We start from the raw sequence: 16,826 nt of genomic DNA on the forward strand, positions 1-16,826 counted from the left end.
GCAGTTCATAAGCAAATTTTATTAGTTGACCCAACGCTGCTCTTTGTCATGTTCCCTGACACAATGTTTGATTCAGGATTAGCTCTATGTTCAGTTCTCAAGCCTCACAGTCTCCTTAAGTTAGGGACAGCTCCTCAGCCTTGATCTTTCATGACATTGATGTTCTTGAAGGATTCAGACCAGTTCTGTGGAATTCCTCTTAATTCAGGTATACCTGGTATTTTCTTGGGTGATATGTTTCAGGCAGGAATCCCGAGGTGAGCGTTCATGTCATCTGCAGGGTATCACATCACAGAGTACTTGACTCATCCTTGGTGATGGAAACTGATCACTCGGTTAAACCTCTTCCCTTCCAGAGATAAACAAAATATTATGTCATTCAAAATAATCTTTTTTATCAGCCATGCTTTTTTGTAAATTCCAGAGATAACCTTAGAAACTTTTCCCCCAAGGCCTTTCTTTGGATGATCCCCCAGGGTTCTTGAGGGTGATACTTCGGTAAGTACTCAAGCTCTCTCCCCACTTGACATAAATTCTTTTCAGGGAAAATAAGTTGGAGCAAATTATAAATTCAAGCTTCCAAAGTAAGCCTCCCACCAGCCACCTGTGCATGGCTCCTATTGCCATACTCACCTGAGATGCAGCCCACTTGCCATCCATATGTTGTGAGAACCAGGACTATGCACTGGGAGCAGCCTTGGAAAAACAAAACTTTGTCAATAGTACCGGGAGACTCAGAGGACATTTTAAACACAAAGACCTATACACAATATCACAATGCTTTCTTATCAAGATAGATAGCTGAAAATGGGGACATTTTATATTCATGTTCTAAAGTTTGGATTTATACCTATAAATGCAAGTACAGAGATTAATTTCTAAATGTTTCTAAAAGTGCAATTTATGATATTTAACAGTATGTACCATTCTTGTATATAATACCCAAAATGCTTGTACAAATATTTTTGGAAATCAGTTCCACAAATTTCTGAACTATCTCTTCCATGCTATGCTGTGCTAAGTTGCTTCAGTTACTGGAGAAACTTCAGTCAAGTTGCAACCCATGGACGGTAGCCTGCCAGGCTCCTCTGTCCATGGAATTCTCCAGGCAAGAATACTGGAGTGGGCTGCCATTTCCTTCTCCAGGGGATCTTCTCAAGTGAAGGATCAAACTATCCTCTCTTATGTCTCCTGCTTTGCAGGTGGGTTCTTTACCACTAACACCACCTACATTTCCCCAAATTTCTTCTTTTAAATCACAAAATATCTCTCAAGTCTTACCATCTATTACATTCATTGTTTTCCCTTTTTGCTTTTTGGTTGACATTATTTTCTCCACATAAGTAATAGCTACTTAAGTGTTGTGAAACTTCTGTGTATATGACAGACACTTTCAACATTGTCATCCATTTCTATGTCATTTCTTTGCAAATATCTTCATTGCTCCCCTTCCCTCCAAAACATGGACATAATCTCAGGGATTGGTATGTTCTTTCCCTTGCCAGTCACTCACATTGGATGTGGGAGTAGTGATTTTTCAAATTTTAATATGCATATGCATCATCTGGGGTCTTCCCAGGTGGTTCAGATGGTAAAGAATCCACCTGCAATGCAGGAGACCTGGGTTTGACCCTTGGGTTGGAAAGATCCCCTGGAGGAGGGCATGGCAACCCACTTCAGTATTCTTGCCTGGAGAATCCCATGGACAGAGGAGCCTGGAGGGCTACAGTCCATGGAGTTGCAAAGAGTTGGACACAACTGAGGACTAAGCACAAAAACACACGCGTGTGATCTCATCTGGAGGTCACAGTAAGGTGCGGATTCTGATTCAGTCTGTCTGGGATGGGGCTTGAGATTCTTCACATCCAGGGACCCTGAGGTCCTGGAGGATTCACCACCCCAAGGTGCATTTTGAGTCACAACAGGAGGGACTTGGTGGAGCAAAGGGAAGTGGGAGACCAGGATGAAGGATTAACAGGGTGCAGGCAGTGATCAGCTAGTGCCTTTCGGAAGGGCATGTAGTCCAACTTTGCAGGCAGCTGCTTATTCAGCTGCCTGCAAAGTCGGGGGTGGGAGTCGGTGCTCAGTGGTGAGGCCAGAGGAGGGGGACCAGGTGCTGAGGAGCTTGGATTTTCCTGGACCAACTTTCTTTTTTAAATTAATTTTTATTGGAGTATAGTTGCTTTACAATGTTGTTAGTTTCTGCTGTACAACAAAGTGAATCGGTCATAGGTATACATATATCCCCTCTTTTTTGGATTTCCTTCCCATTTAGGTCACCACAGAGTACTGAGTAGAGTTCCCTGAGCTATACAGTAGGTTCTCTTTAGTTATCTATTTTATACATAGTATCAATAAGTCAATCCCAATCACCTAATTTATCCTACTCCCTCTTTCCCTCTGGGTATCTGTAAGTTTGTTCTCTACGTCTGTGACTCTATTTCTGCTTTGCAAATAAGTTCATCTGTGCCATTTTCCTAGATTCCACATATAAGCAATATTACATGATATTTGTTTTTCTCTTCCTGAAGTATCTACTTTGTATGACAATCTCTAGGTCCACCCACATCTCTGCAAATGGCACTGTTTCATTCATTTTTATGGCTGAGTAAAATTCCATTTTATATATGTACCACGTCTTCTTTATCCATTCCTCTATTGAGGGACATTTAGGTTGCTCTCATACCCTGGCTATTGTAAATAGTGCTGCTATAAACATTGGGGTGCATGCACCTTTTTAAATTGTGTTTTTTTTCTGGATATATGCCCAGGAGCAGGATTGCTGGATCATACAGTAATTCTATTTTTTGTATTTTAAGGTGCCTCCATTCTATTCTCCATAGTGGTTGCACTGATTTAAATTCCCACCAACAGTTTAGGAGGGTTCCCTTTTCTCCACATGCCCTCCAGCATTTATTGTTTGTAGAATTTTTTTGATGATGGTCATTCTGATCAGTGTGAGGTGACACCTCCTTGTAGTTTTGATTTGCATTTCTCTAAAAACAGAAGGGACAGGGTTACGCTTTCATTTTGGGGTGGTTATTTAGATGTCAGCCTGGAAGAGGTCTGCTGAGAGGGAGGTGCATTTGGAGGGCATTTTGGTAACCCAGTTGAGAAATCAGGAGGGATTAAAAGAAGGCAAAGGGGAAGGAGAAAAGGCGATGCATTGGGAACCAAAGAAAATAACTTCAGCAGCTCTGGTTACCGACTGGACATGGGGAAAGATCTCAGTGACTATGGGAGAAGGCAGTGGAGGCCAACCGAACCCAGACCTTGTGAGATGAAGGGTGGTGGCAGGGGGCAGTAAGGAGAGAGTGGGAAGCAGAGACGTGAATGCCAAGGAATCCTCTCTAGAAAATGCTCAGTTGTCAAGGAAGGATAAATTGAGGATGAAGAAGGGGGACAGGGGGCCTAGGAGAAGGCTCAGTAGACTGAGAACTTGTGGGTCAGGATTGGGCTGATGACTGATGGCTGGAGGTTGCAAGAACACAGTGGGGAAGGCTCAGTGTGAGGATTAATCCCCACTCTCACACCACAAATGGGGTGATACCTCCTCCCCTGCCATCTCAGAGGCTGTCCTAACTTGGGCTCTGCCTGTTCTCCAGCACCCACTTTGCAGCACATATTGAGTCTATGTGAATTGCCTCTCAACCCTCCAGGGGAAACTGTGAAGTCTGTACTGTTCACTATGTTAAAGATCTTTGCTTCAAAGTATCCATCCTATAACCGGTGTGAGGATATTCTGACTCCCAGCTGCATTTTTGGGTCCTCATGTATGTCATTGGGCCAATATCTTAAGTAGCTGTATTACTCAGGGGTTCTTCAGAGAAAAAGAACCAATAGGATGGATGGATAAAGGGACAAATGGATGGATGGATAAAAAGAGAGAGAGACAGACAGATAGCTTTCTTGAATTGGCTCACATGGTTGTGAAGGTTGGCAAATCCCACATCTACATGTAATCCAGGAGGTAGGAGACCCAGGCGATTGTGTGAAGGTTGCTGGAAGGCAGAATTCCCTCTTCCTCAGGGGATCTCGGTCTGTTTTCTCTCAAGTCCTCCCACTGACCGGATGAGCCTCCCCTCACGTTATGGAGGATTACCTGCTTTACTCAAAGCCGATTCATCTCAGTGTTGCTCTCATGAAATGCCTTCACAGTAACATCACACTGGTGTGACACCAGATATCTGGGTTGTTGTTGTTGAGTTGCCCAGTCGTGTCCAACTCTTTGCTACCCCATGGACTGCAGCACACCAGGCCTCCCTGTCCCTCAGCATCTCCCAGAGTTTACCCAAGTTCATGTTCATTGGATTGGTGATGCTGTCCAGCCATTTCATCCTCTGACGCCTTCCTCTCCTCTGGCCCTCAATTTTTCCCAGAATCAGGGACTTTTCTAATGAGTCGTCTGTTCACATCAGATGACCAAAATACTGGAGCTTCAATTTCAGCATCAGTCCTTTTAGTGAATATTCAGGGTTGATCTCCCTTAAGATTGACTGGTGTGATCTCCTTGTTGTCCAAGGGACTTTCAGGAGTCTTCTCCAGCACCACACTTCGAAGGCATCAGTTCTTAGGCACTCGGCCTTCTTTATGTTCCAACTCTCACAACCTTATATGACCACTGGGAAGACCATAGCCCTGACTATATGGACCTTTGTTGGCAGATTAATATCTCTGCTTTTCAACACACTGTCTAGATTTGTCATCGCTTTCCTGTCAAGAAGCAATCATTTTCTGATTTCATGGCTGCAGTCACCATCCACAGTGATTTTAGAGCCCCCAAAAAGAAATCTATCACTACTTCCACCTTTTCCCCTTCTATTTGCCATGAAGTAATGGGGCCAGATGCCATGATCTTAGTCTTTTTTAATATTTAGTCTTAAGCTGGCTCTTTCACTCTCCTTCACCTTCATCAAGAGGCTCTTTAGTTCCTCTTCGCTTTCTGCCATTAAAGTGGTATCATCTGTGTATCTGAGGTTGTTGATGTTTCTCCCGCCTATCTTGATTGTGGCTTGTAACTCACCGAGCCCGGCATTTCTCATAGTGTGCTCAGCATACAGGTTAAACAAGCAGGGTGATAGCAGACAGCCCTGTCATACTCCTTTCTCGATCTTGAGCCAATCATTTGTTCCCTACAGGGTTCTTAACTGTTGCTTCTTGACCCGCATATAGGTTTCTCAGGAGATAGGTAAGATGGTCTGGCAATTCCCAACACTCTAAGAGCTTTTTGCAGTTTGTCATGATCCATACAGTCAAAGGCTTTAGTCGATGAAACATGCTTTTTCTGAAATTCCCTTGCTTTCTCTATAATCCAGTGAATGTTGGCAATTTGATCTCCAGTTCCTTCTCCTTTTCTAAACCCAGCTTGTGCATCTGGAAATTTTTGGTTTGCATAAAGCTGAAGCTTAAAACTCAACATTCAGAAAATGAAGATCATGGCATTCCAGTCCCATCACTTCATGGCAAATAGATGGGGAAACAATAGAAACAGAGAGACTTTATTTTGGGGGGTTTCAAAATCACTGCAGATGGTGACTGCAGCCATGAAATTAAAAGACGCTTGCTCCTTGGAAGAAAAGTTATGACCAACCTAGACAGCATATTAAAAAGCAGAGACATTACTTTGCCAACAAAGGTCCATCTAGTCAAGCTATGGTTTTTCCAGTAGTTATGTATGGATGTGAGAGTTGGACTAAAGGGAAAGCTGAGCACCAAAGAATCAATGCTTTTAAACTGTGGTGTTGGAGAAGACTCTCGAGAGACCCTTGGACTGCAAGGAGATCCAACCAGCCCATCCTAAATGAGATCAGTCCTTGAATATTCATTGGAAGGACTGATGCTGAAGCTGAAACTCCAATCCTTTGGCCACCTGATGCAAAGAACTGACTCATTTGAAAAAACCCTGATGCTGGGAAAGATTGAAAGTGGGAGGAGAAGGGGACAACAGAGGGTGAGATGGTTGGATGGCATCACCAATGCGATGGACGAGTTTGAGTAGGCTCCAGGAGTTGGTCATGGACAGGGAAGCCTGGTGTGCTGCAGTCCATGGGGTCACAGAGTTGGACATGACTGAGTGACTAAACTGATAAGCCTAGTAGGCAAGATTTTAAGCATGACCTTAGTAGCACGGCAGATGAGTGCAATTGTCTGATGGTGAGGACATTCTTTAGTACTACCCTTCTTGGGAATTGGGATGAGGACTGACCTTTTTCAGTGGCCACTCCTGGGTCTTCCAGATTGATGACATAACGCATGCAAAACTCAGATATGTGGGTACTGTGACCTAATCAAGGAGACATACAAGATTAACAATCACAGTACCCACCTCATCCAGGTGTGAGGATTCAATGAGGTGATATATATCACGTATCCGATAGAACCAAGAAGCAGTGTGTTGTGTATGTGTGTGTAAGTGCTTCATCAATGGCATGATTTTAAAGGCAACAAGAAAAACACTTAACATTTTCATTTAATCCAAAAACCAAACATTACCTCCTTCCTGTAGTCTTAAAAAAGTTGGATTAAAACTCAACATTCAAAAAAATAAGATTGTGACATCTGGTCCCATCACTTCATGGCAAATAGATAGGGAAACAATGGAAACCGTGACAGACTTATTGTTTTTGGGCTCCAAAATCACTGCAGATGGTGACTGCAGCCATGATATTAAAAGCTGAGCACCAAAGAATTGATGCTTTTGAACTATGGTGTTGGAGAAGACTCTTGAGAGTCCCTTGGACTGCAAGATCAAACCAGTTAATCCTAAAGGAAATCAGTCCTGAATATTCACTGGAAAGACTGATGCTGAAGCTGAAGCTCCAATACTTTGGTCACCTGATGCAAAGAACTGACTCATTTGAAAAGACCCTGATGCTGAGAAAGATTAAAGATAGGAGAAGGGGACAACAGAGGATGAGATGGTTGGTTGGCATCACCATCTCGATGGACATGAGTTTGAGTAAATTCCGAGAATTGGTGATGGACAGGGAAGCCTGGGGTGCTGCAGTCAGTCCATGGGGTCACAAAGAATCAGACATGACTGAGGACTGAACTGTAGTCTTAAAATGACATGATTCAGTGTGGTCTTATATTGCTACAAAAGTTACACTTAACGGCATGCTCTTGAGGCTGTATGCATCAGTGATAGATTTCATAGTAAATATTTTGTAATGCCCTTTATTTTCCTAAAATAAAATGCATAATTTTCATCAACAGAATAACTTATACCTCTAATTTATGACAAACCACTATAATGTCCTAGTGGTGCTATTTTACAACTTATATTAATATATAGTTTAATACATAAATATTGGGGCACTAGTGGTTTAGAAAATACAATCAACAAAGCAGACACTTGCTTCCGAATGGAATCTCCGTGAAGGCAACAGCTCTAAGCAGAGACGATCAGAAGACTGTGTTGACAAACTCCATGATTAACACAGCTACTGGTAATATGGTTTTCCAAATGTATGTCAGTTCTTATTAACATCCTAAACCTTACAAAGTAAAATCTTGCCTCAGTTTATACAACAGTGGCATTCCTGGAAAATTATATATTAAGATCACGAGAGAAGTATGTTGTGCATTTATGTAAAGCAGAATTAAATTCTCAGCTTCAATCATTATAAACAAGTTTTCACCCATATGAACGGCAGCAGGATATTTAAGTCACACAGGAGGTGGGATAGCTCCTTATTCTGTGGTGTCCAGCACGTGACGAGATTTTCTCTATCCCTGGGAGATTTGCTCTGCTCCCTTGCACTCTGTGCCCGGAGCCCTCTCCCATCACATGCTCACCAAACACCCCTGCTGAGAGTCACTAACATTTAGAGTGGGCTTGTTTCAGCGTGAATTACTGGAAATGAGATGTCTAAGTCTGATTAACAGACAAATCACAGGCAGTACCAAGAAAGTGTTCAAGATAAATTCAAAAGGTTTATTGCACCAGATGCCACAGAAAAATGGATCAAAGTAATATGTGAACAAGTTTTAAGAAAAAAAGACTTCCATACATTGATACTGATATCTATTTAACTGATCAAAAACAAAGTCCTATCAATTTGTTGTAATGGAACTTCAATGATAACAAATCAACCCTGGAATTTTCTCCTTTTAAAACACCACTTAAATTTAAGCATATTGCAGTCTTGCTTCCAAGATTTATGATTTACCAAATGTGGACTTTTAAAAATTAACATTCAGAGGGGGCTGCTTGATTTAGGCAAATATTATATTAAAAGGTTCCTGCCCCCAAAGCACAATAGAAAACAAATGGTTCACATTTACCAAGAAGCTCAAGACTTTTTCAATTTATTGGTGAAAGTATGCATGAACAAAATACTTTCAAAGCACATGTAAGTGGAAAAATCCAGATATTTAACGTAGATATTTAACGTAGGGTCACTTTATATTCTTTATTTTTATGTACAACCAACTTCAGTGAGGAACCTAAAAAGCTACAGACTGAATTTTATAAAATCTCAGGACCTAATTAGAAGAGCCAAAACAAGAGTTTAGTATCGTTTAGCAGGCGGGGATTTTCCTCCCTCGAAAAAAGTTAACTTTGAAAAATATGATAAGTTTAAAAAGTTGCAATGTGTAAACGGCAGTTCCATGGGATGTGAAAAGTTTATCGTTACTTTCATTAAAAAACAGCACACTTCAGAAAAATGGATTGGAGCCTGTACAAAAAGCTATTTAACACTGATAAAAATAAAATACTTTGGAATTATGCACAAGTATGGAAGCTACATTTTAAGTTTTCATTGTCATGTTTAAACGTACACAAGTATCTTTACATTCATATCACTCATCAATCTACGAAAAATTAAGCCTTGACATGCTGGAGGAAGGCCCGCACGGAAACGCTGGTGCACACCCGCTCCGTCTGCCTCCCATTCGCCTGGACAAGCAAGATGCTACAAAAGGTACACTCAACAGGTAAGACGTCAAAGTTGAAGAAACCCTAAAGGTGGAATCCTGTCAACTGAGGTAGTTTTCTCTATTTGTACATTTTTTTTTTAAATTTTGCTTTTTTCTTGAGGTGGGCCTGGGCGAGGGCGGGTCCCTTCCTTACCTCTGTGGCTGAGACAGAACCCGGCCCCGGGGTGGTGTCTGGCGTGTCTCCACCCAGTTCCATGAGATTCTTTTTCCACTTTTGGGAAGAGGTTGCGTTTATGAGAGAACAGGTGGATGTTCTTGAGAGGAGGAGGGTTTACAGAAGAGCAGCAACATTCCTGGTCTGTGGTGCAGGCGGCAGCCGTGAGGGGCAGGCTGCCTGGTGTCCTGAGGGGTCTCCCTCGTCACCTCCTTCTAGGGGAGGGGGGCATGCAGAGGCCAAACTAGTTTTCTTGGCTGCCAGGGGCTGGGCCACATCTTTTCTGCATGAAGCTTAGAATTGACCATTTAAAGCTCAGCTTCCCTGGGCTGGGTCTAATGCTCCACAGGCCGCTACCTGCACTGATTTTGCATCTAGTTATTATCTGTAAACCCTGGAGGGTGGCAGGGGAGGGAAAGTGTCCAGAACATGCCAGTGAGAAGGGGGTCAGAGACTGGGGGATGCTCAAAGCTGGTGCAGTGGGGACGCTGTGACCTCACTCAGCACGGTGCATCACACATAAGGGACTCAGATGGGGAGAGGGCGGCCATGGGCCAGGTCCGCGACAACCACCATGGTGTCATGGAACCAGGGACTCTAAATATACCCGTCTCATCTCAGACGTCAGGCAAAAGGAAAACAGAAAACGTAGATAAAATGGACATCACTTTTATGAGAGAAAGACATAAAATACAAATTAAAGATTTTTAGTCTCGAGATCCTCTGCGCTTCACATCCTTAAAAAAAGAGAGAGAAGGGGTACTTCCCCGATGGTCCAGTGGTTGGGACTCTGAGCTTTCACTGCCAAGGGCCCAGATTCAATCTCTGGTTGGGAAACTAAGATCCTACAAGCCGAGTAGAGCAGCCAAGAGAAAAAAAACACCACCACCACGTGATTTATTAAAAAGAGAGGGGAAGGCCGTAGTTGTGACCTATCCCTAAGAACCAGTCCTAAGAAAGAACACACCTGTTTTTTTCCATTGGTCCTGCTGTTCTGCTCTTTCCAACAAACAACTCACATTTGTCAAAGAATAAAGACAGAGACATATGTAACCTGGGGTTTGGGATTAGCATTTTATCACATAGCAAATCTGAAGACAGAGTATTCTAACTCCTGAAAGGGAAGTCGCTTCATATTCTTAGGTGCAAAAGCTACACGGAAAGGATTGGGATCAATTTTTAAAGGAGAAGGAGATCAGAGCCTGGTTATAATGAAAGTCCTCAAGGTCTGCGGGTCATAACAGGTGTGCTGTTAACAGGGTTACCCCCTGCCTTTTACACCACCAATTTACTAGCCTTTTCCTTTACCCTGGATGTCAGGACATCACCTGCTTTACAATCAGTAAACTAAAATTCGTATCAACAGAAAACTCAGCGTTTTTAAAAAGCAAACTACGCTCATACATAAGCAATGCTGCTTGCGGCAGGTTTTATACTACAGGGCAGTCAATTTCTGGGAAGGTGTTTTGAAAAGGATGTAGGGTTTGGAAGGCACAGAGATGACAGAGTGAAAACTGAGCTCCTAGATGGACTGTTTAGAAATGGTCAAACTGATTCATAAGTCATCCTGAACTGTTGCAAATTTCACTTCCCACCTGGACAGCTGTGCCTTTTAAAGTATACATAGTCATCTGTATTAACTATTACAGGAAGAAGGTGGCTTCAGCTGGAGGGATTTAGCCACAGAAATGCTCTCGAGCTTATAGAAATAACTTTGGTAAACGGCCCCTTTGACAAGGCTGCTGAGAGCTCTGAAGCCTCAGGATGAAGCAAGTGGGGTCGGACTGTACCCTCCGCTGCTGTGCACTGTATGTGGATGGGACGAGGATGCTACATTGATTCTCGGGTTTATTGCACCAACAGTCCATCCCTAACCTACCCGTGGCTGCATCTCAAACAAGGGAAACTGGGGGAAGGCTGGAAGCAGTGGGTCCCTGGAGCCCTGCTCCCCACAGCCAGTGCCCTCGTGCTCTCTGCCAGAGGGTGACACCAAAGCCACTGGCGCGGAGGCGGCACACGCGGGCCCCACCACACCGCGCTCCCTGCTGTCCAAGGTCCCCGTGCTGACCGCCTTCTCAGGACAGCAGGATCGCTTCCTCCAGCTTGGGGAGCTCATGCTTGCACTCTGAGATGTTTCTAGCAGCGATGATGCCTGTGTCGCTCAGGCCTGCTCTCAAGTCCCTGGTCACCGCTGTGCCCTCAGCGCCCACGCTGACCGGAGGGTGATGGAGGCCTGACTGCTCATGACAACACAGACGCCTGGTGTCAGTAAACCTACGGCTTCCAGCCAGCACCCCGGGAAGCGACGCCCCCGACACAGCACAGCGCGGGGAGGACCGCGTCCGTCCACCCTGCTGGCGCCTCGTGGTCGCAGGGAGCTGCCTTCCTTCCTCCTCGGGCTGAGAATCCAATTTTCTTCGAGGAGGAGCTGTCCTGAGCATTAGCTTACAAGAGTATCTGGGCGACGTAAGGAGAGTGAGTGCTCGCAATGGCCGTCAGCAGAGGCAGGTCGTTGGACTCGATCCTGAACGTGGAGAGAGGGGAGGTAGTTACATTAAAGTGGCAGGATTTATAGGAGTGTCCCACTGCCAGATCCCAGACCTGCCCGGTGGGCAACCAGAACAGAGTGAAAGAGGCAGGGAGATGGTGAGCCTGTTCCTGAGACCTGCCCTGCTGGGGTCCCAGAGCCTTTGATGGTGCAGTGGCAGCTATGTGCATGGGACCAGGGCCGGTATCCCTGCAGGGCCTCTGCACAACACCTCCTCCAGTCAGCACTCCAGGACTGCACCCCGAGTCTGCACCGGCTCCAAGTAAGTCTCTGGGAACCCAAGATGGTGACAATGTTTTCAAAACCCCTGGGCTTTCTTCAGTGGCTCACACAACCGAGACCCCCACCCAGCACACACTCAATGCTCAGACACCGAAGCCACCTCCTAAGAATGGAGGTAGAGTCAGTGAGGGTGGGGGAGCACAGGCAGGGGGCTGCTGGGTGTCCTGGAAAAGCTAGGATGGTCTCAGTCCTTGAAACATGTTCTAACGTCCCTTGTTTCCAAAATCTAAAAACTAAAAATAGAACCTAAGGCGGCAGCTGGTATGAGCTCGTGGCATCTTCCCTGCCTTCTGCAGTGACATTCAGGGTGACAGAAGTTCCCAGCACTGCAGTGCTGCTGGCCTGAGAGCAGGAGGGCAGTGAGGAAGGGCTGGAAGGGGCCCAATAAGGCACTGAGGGGCCTGAGGCAAGAAGGCAAATCCACCTTCAGGGTGGATCCTTCAGGGGTGGGTGCTGATGGTGGGCACCCATCAGTCAGGGGCCAGGCAAGCGTCCTAGAAATAAGAGCTGCACATCCCACATCAGAAGCCAGATGAGGCAGGACTACTGTGAGGCTGGTGAAGAGATCTAAGCAAAAACTGCAAAAGTAAATGCCTCAGAAGGGGAGAATATTTTTAAAGTGAAGTACATAAAAAAAAAAAAGAAAAGTATGGCAGGAAATGCGGAGAGTGGAATAATACAGTAATTCATATCCTGGGTCTGACATGAGAAGTCCAGCAAGAAAGCAAAGGCCTGAGCCTTGAAATAATACAACTTTGACTGGCAGGCCTAATAGAGAATTTTGGGACTGATGTTTTATATACAGTATTTTCTTGCCCCAAACTGGGGGGGATTGTCATCACAGGAAAAGGGGGGACAAGGCCCTATTGAGACGATGTTGTTTTACTTCTCTGTGGAAAAATTGAGCAGAGAGTAAAACGCAAGTCAGAATTTCTTCCCCCCAGAGAAATTAGGGCAAACAGTCTCTGGAAGATGATGCAGGACACGGATGACATGCACACCTCCTCTTCTGATGGGCTCACAGGAAAAGGGAGGAGAGTCCGGCCACCAGGGACACGCAGGTGGGCCCTGAGTCCAGGAGGGCTGCCTTCCTCACCTCCCCCAGAAACAGCAAGAAGCGCACAGCTGCTGTCCAACAGCCCGTGACTCTCACATCCTAGTGAAATGCTTCGAGATGGGCATCTGGAGGATTACGTGCTCCACTTTCAAGGATAAAATAACCCCGGGGGGAAGGCTGACCCTGGACCTCCAGCTGAAAGGTTGGAGAGTCTGTTTCTAGGTGTGAAACTCTGGTCCCCGGGGAGCGGCAGGGGCTGGACGGGTCAGTGGGTACAGCCCGGGGGCAACGGTGATTCTCCATAGGACTCACCCCAGCACGACGCTTAGTTCTTTCACGTGCACACGCGTGTGTCCACGAAGATACTCGGACAGCATCTTGCTCTTCAGGTACATCTCCTGCAGTCTGTCCTCCAGGTGCATGACGCACTGAAAAGCCAACCACACTCACGATGAGCTGGGGACTCAGATCTCTGCCAGTGATTCAAGAGCTGGAATTCCCTCCATCCTTTCAAGTACACAACTGTGATCTCACCTCTGTAAATATACTTAAGGGATTGCAAACCAGTGCAAACCCTACCATTTGGAGGAATAAGTTTTGTCATCAACAGGGACTTACCGTATACTACAGAGAACTCTACCCAGTACTCTAATAACCTATATGGGCAAAGAATCTGCCTGCCAATGCAGGAGACACAAGAGACTCGGGTTTGATCCCTGGGTCAGGAAGATCTCCTGGAGTGGGAAATGGCACTCCACTTCAGTATTCCAGTTTTCCACTTGCCTGGAAAATTGCATGGACAGAGGAGCCTGGCAGATTATAGTCCATGGGGCCTCAAAGAGTTGGGCATGACTTAGCACATGTATATGTATAACTGAATGACTTTGCTGCACATCTCAACACATTATAAATCAACTATATTCTAATATAAATTAAAAAAAATTAAAAAACAGGTTTTTGTAAAACAAGTTTACTTTTTCCAATGACTGTTAAGAGCTTCATATATATCTTCTAGTCTTTTTTAAAAAGCTTTTGCTTTATAAGTACAATTATTCTCTGCTTTCAAAAAACTTTCTAATAATCCCTTCCCCATATTATTAAAAATTCTTTACCAATGCCTTTTTATAAAGAGCATCTCTGTTGTTGGTTTCTATACCTTAGATTATTTTGTTACAATTCATTCCCAGAAGAATGACTGGAACAAGGTTATTCTGAACTTTTCTTGTCTCTCAAGAGTGTATTTTAACTAGGTCTCTAATAACAATAAAGAGAGGCAATTATTTTCAGGACATCTCTACCCTTGGAACTGTGTCCAACTTCGTGTTTTAGAGAACAGCAACCATCTGTGCTTTGCACCAGAGGCAAATGCTTCTGCATTTGGCAGGCAGTCATCAGGCACCTCAGTAAGTCACCCGATGGCTCTGGCAAGGGTCCATCTGACGTGATTCTCTTCTAGACCATTTACGCCTGCTGTCTTCAAGGTAAAAAGATTAACAGATGCACTTGACAATGTTGATCTTGACCATCTGGGCTGATCAGTGACATAGACAAAGTATGCATTCGAGATGCACTCTTTTCCATTGGCTTAAAACCTTAAGTGCATTGTGCTGTGTGGATGAAACACAACTGGTAAGTGAGTAAGAGTAATAATCAAAGCAAGGAGAAGTTCACCAACTCTCATGGAAATGTTCCCCCAAGGAAGCGGGGTTCAGTGGGGGAAGGCTCTCCTGCTCAGTTTCAGTTCCTTATGGAGTAAATACAAAGTTTTAATAAGAGCATTATAAAATATTAAAAGGAACATCTACAGTATGTTGAATCCTTTATGGTTTAAAATAGTGAATTTACAGCATTTTCATAGTCCCCAGGAAAACTATGTATTGCAGTATGGAAATAAAGAGAATGTTGGTTCATGTGGAATGTACATGAAACTTGAAATCCAAGCATTTAGAATTTTTTAATTTTTTACAAAGCTTGATTATGAAATTGAACTATTTGGGGATCTGCTTTCTTTTCTGAGATGGATTTCTTCAATTTTAACTTCTGAAATTTTAAATAGCTACTTTCTCTTTCCATATTCAAAGCACCAACAGGAAATTAATGGTATATTTCATTCAAGTGAATTTTAAGGAGAATTTTAAACTGCAGATGAAATTTTCTTTGATCTTGATTTTGTGATTAAATGTAACATGTCTAAATTAAGTAAAAAAGAATTAATTGTGGTAATTTACTGCTGGGATAACTTAAGATGTCAACTGTAGTGAGAGATATGGATTACAGAATAAAATATAAAAGTTTGGTAAATACTTATAATAGTAAAAAAAACTGTATAATCAAATATATCTCTCTTTTCTTACAGAAAAGCAAATTTCGGCCTCTACATCAACATGATGCACGTTGCTACTAGAAGGAAAAGCCGCCTGCAAGTGCAGAACAAGAGTCATGTTGTAAGAAGCCACAGGTGCCTCCTGGGTCACCATTGGGACAGGGGTCCTGCCATTTAAAGCCCAAATAAAGGTTTCAGCGAATAGGTGGTGTCATTCTTCACAGCCGTGAACACTGTTATTCTTAATTACACCAATAGAAGCTGTCTTATGAGTGTGTGTAACATCCAGTGTTACTCCAAGTGCTTTAGGTGAATTAAGCTCAGTTGCTTCAGTTGTGTCCAACTCTCTGCAACCCCAAGCACTGTAACCCGCCAGGCTCCTCTGTTCATGGGATTCTCCAGGCAAGAATACTGGAGTAGGTTGCCATGCCCTCGTCCACGGGATCTTCCTGACACAGGTATCGAACCTGGGTCTCCTGCATTGCAGGCAGTTTCTTTACCGCTGATCCAGCGGGGAAGTCCCAGAGAATTAGCCCCAGTAATTCACTTAGCCCCAGCTAAGTCAATTAGCTCACTTAATTCCCATAACAGACAGGACAGTTTCTGCTGTTCCCCAGCTTTGACAAGGTACATGGTTAGGAAGCAGAGGAGCCTGGTCTGAGTCCAGCCCACTGAAAGCCCACTGACTGTCCACTGGCTGCAAGGAGCTTCATCTCACCCTGGGCTTGGCCGGGTAGAAAGCACACCTCAGCGAGGTGCTCCCGTGCTGGCCGCAAAGGTACCAGTTCACAGAGGAAAAAGCTGATGTCCTGAGGTGTCCAAGGAACCAAATAGGCAAAGCCCAGATGTGATCCCCGCGATGTCCCTGTGATGCCACACTGCCACCTCAGTGTTTCAAAGCCCCCCTCCTGGAGTCCTGGCTTTCCAGGGGTATGGTGCATCTGTAGGTCTGGTCACAAGAACTCAGGGGAATAACCCTTCCTGAGCAATCAGGGAGCTGACCGTAATCCAGCCACCTACTTGCTTGTTACTAGTTCTGCATCTTTTGTGGAGGCCGGAGGCTGGCAGGGAGATGCTGGCTGTTTGGTGCCGGGCTGAGTGCAGACAGGGGAGGGAGGGGGAGCTGAGAATGCAGGTGAGCTCATCTCAGGTGCGTCCCTCCCAGCTCCTGGAGTTCTTCCCCTCCTGGTACATGCCTTTCTGCTCTGGAAACCCGGCTCCCTCCCTCCTTAAGTGTGGTTTCTCTTCATCTCTCTACACATGCGTTCGTGCACGTGCACACACACACACACACACACACGAATTTGTTGTGCATATTATTCCAGAGACTCGGGGAGAACTGTTGATCATTTTCTAGGAGTTCAGGGGGTCTGTCTGCTGTCTGTATTTAATATAATGTTATCAAAGTGATTGCAAAATCCCATTCAAAAAGGAACAATTGATACCATCCTCTACAGCTACAGTGCGTCAACATTTTAAGTATTGACACAAACAATATCCTACTTTATCCATAACAACT

The 16,826-nt window shown here is 44.5% G+C and overlaps 1 protein-coding gene across 4 annotated transcripts in view; it reads right to left on the minus strand.

The window, feature by feature from the left end:
- Nucleotides 1-7,915: 7,915 nt before the first annotated feature.
- FNIP2 (folliculin interacting protein 2) overlaps nt 7,916-16,826 on the minus strand; it is a 129,489-nt gene continuing 120,578 nt past the window's right edge. For all 4 annotated transcript variants that reach the window (XM_055550643.1, XM_055550641.1, XM_055550642.1 and 1 more), the window contains 2 exons: nt 13,297-13,412; nt 7,916-11,621 (listed from right to left, as the gene is read on the minus strand). In XM_055550643.1, coding sequence (XP_055406618.1) covers nt 11,543-11,621; nt 13,297-13,412 — 195 coding nt within the window. In that variant the 3' untranslated portion in view covers nt 7,916-11,542. The remainder of the gene's footprint in view (nt 11,622-13,296; nt 13,413-16,826) is intronic.

Source organism: Bubalus kerabau, chromosome 16 (assembly GCF_029407905.1).
Source record: "Bubalus kerabau isolate K-KA32 ecotype Philippines breed swamp buffalo chromosome 16, PCC_UOA_SB_1v2, whole genome shotgun sequence".
In the NCBI taxonomy this organism is placed as follows: Eukaryota; Metazoa; Chordata; class Mammalia; order Artiodactyla; family Bovidae; genus Bubalus; species Bubalus kerabau.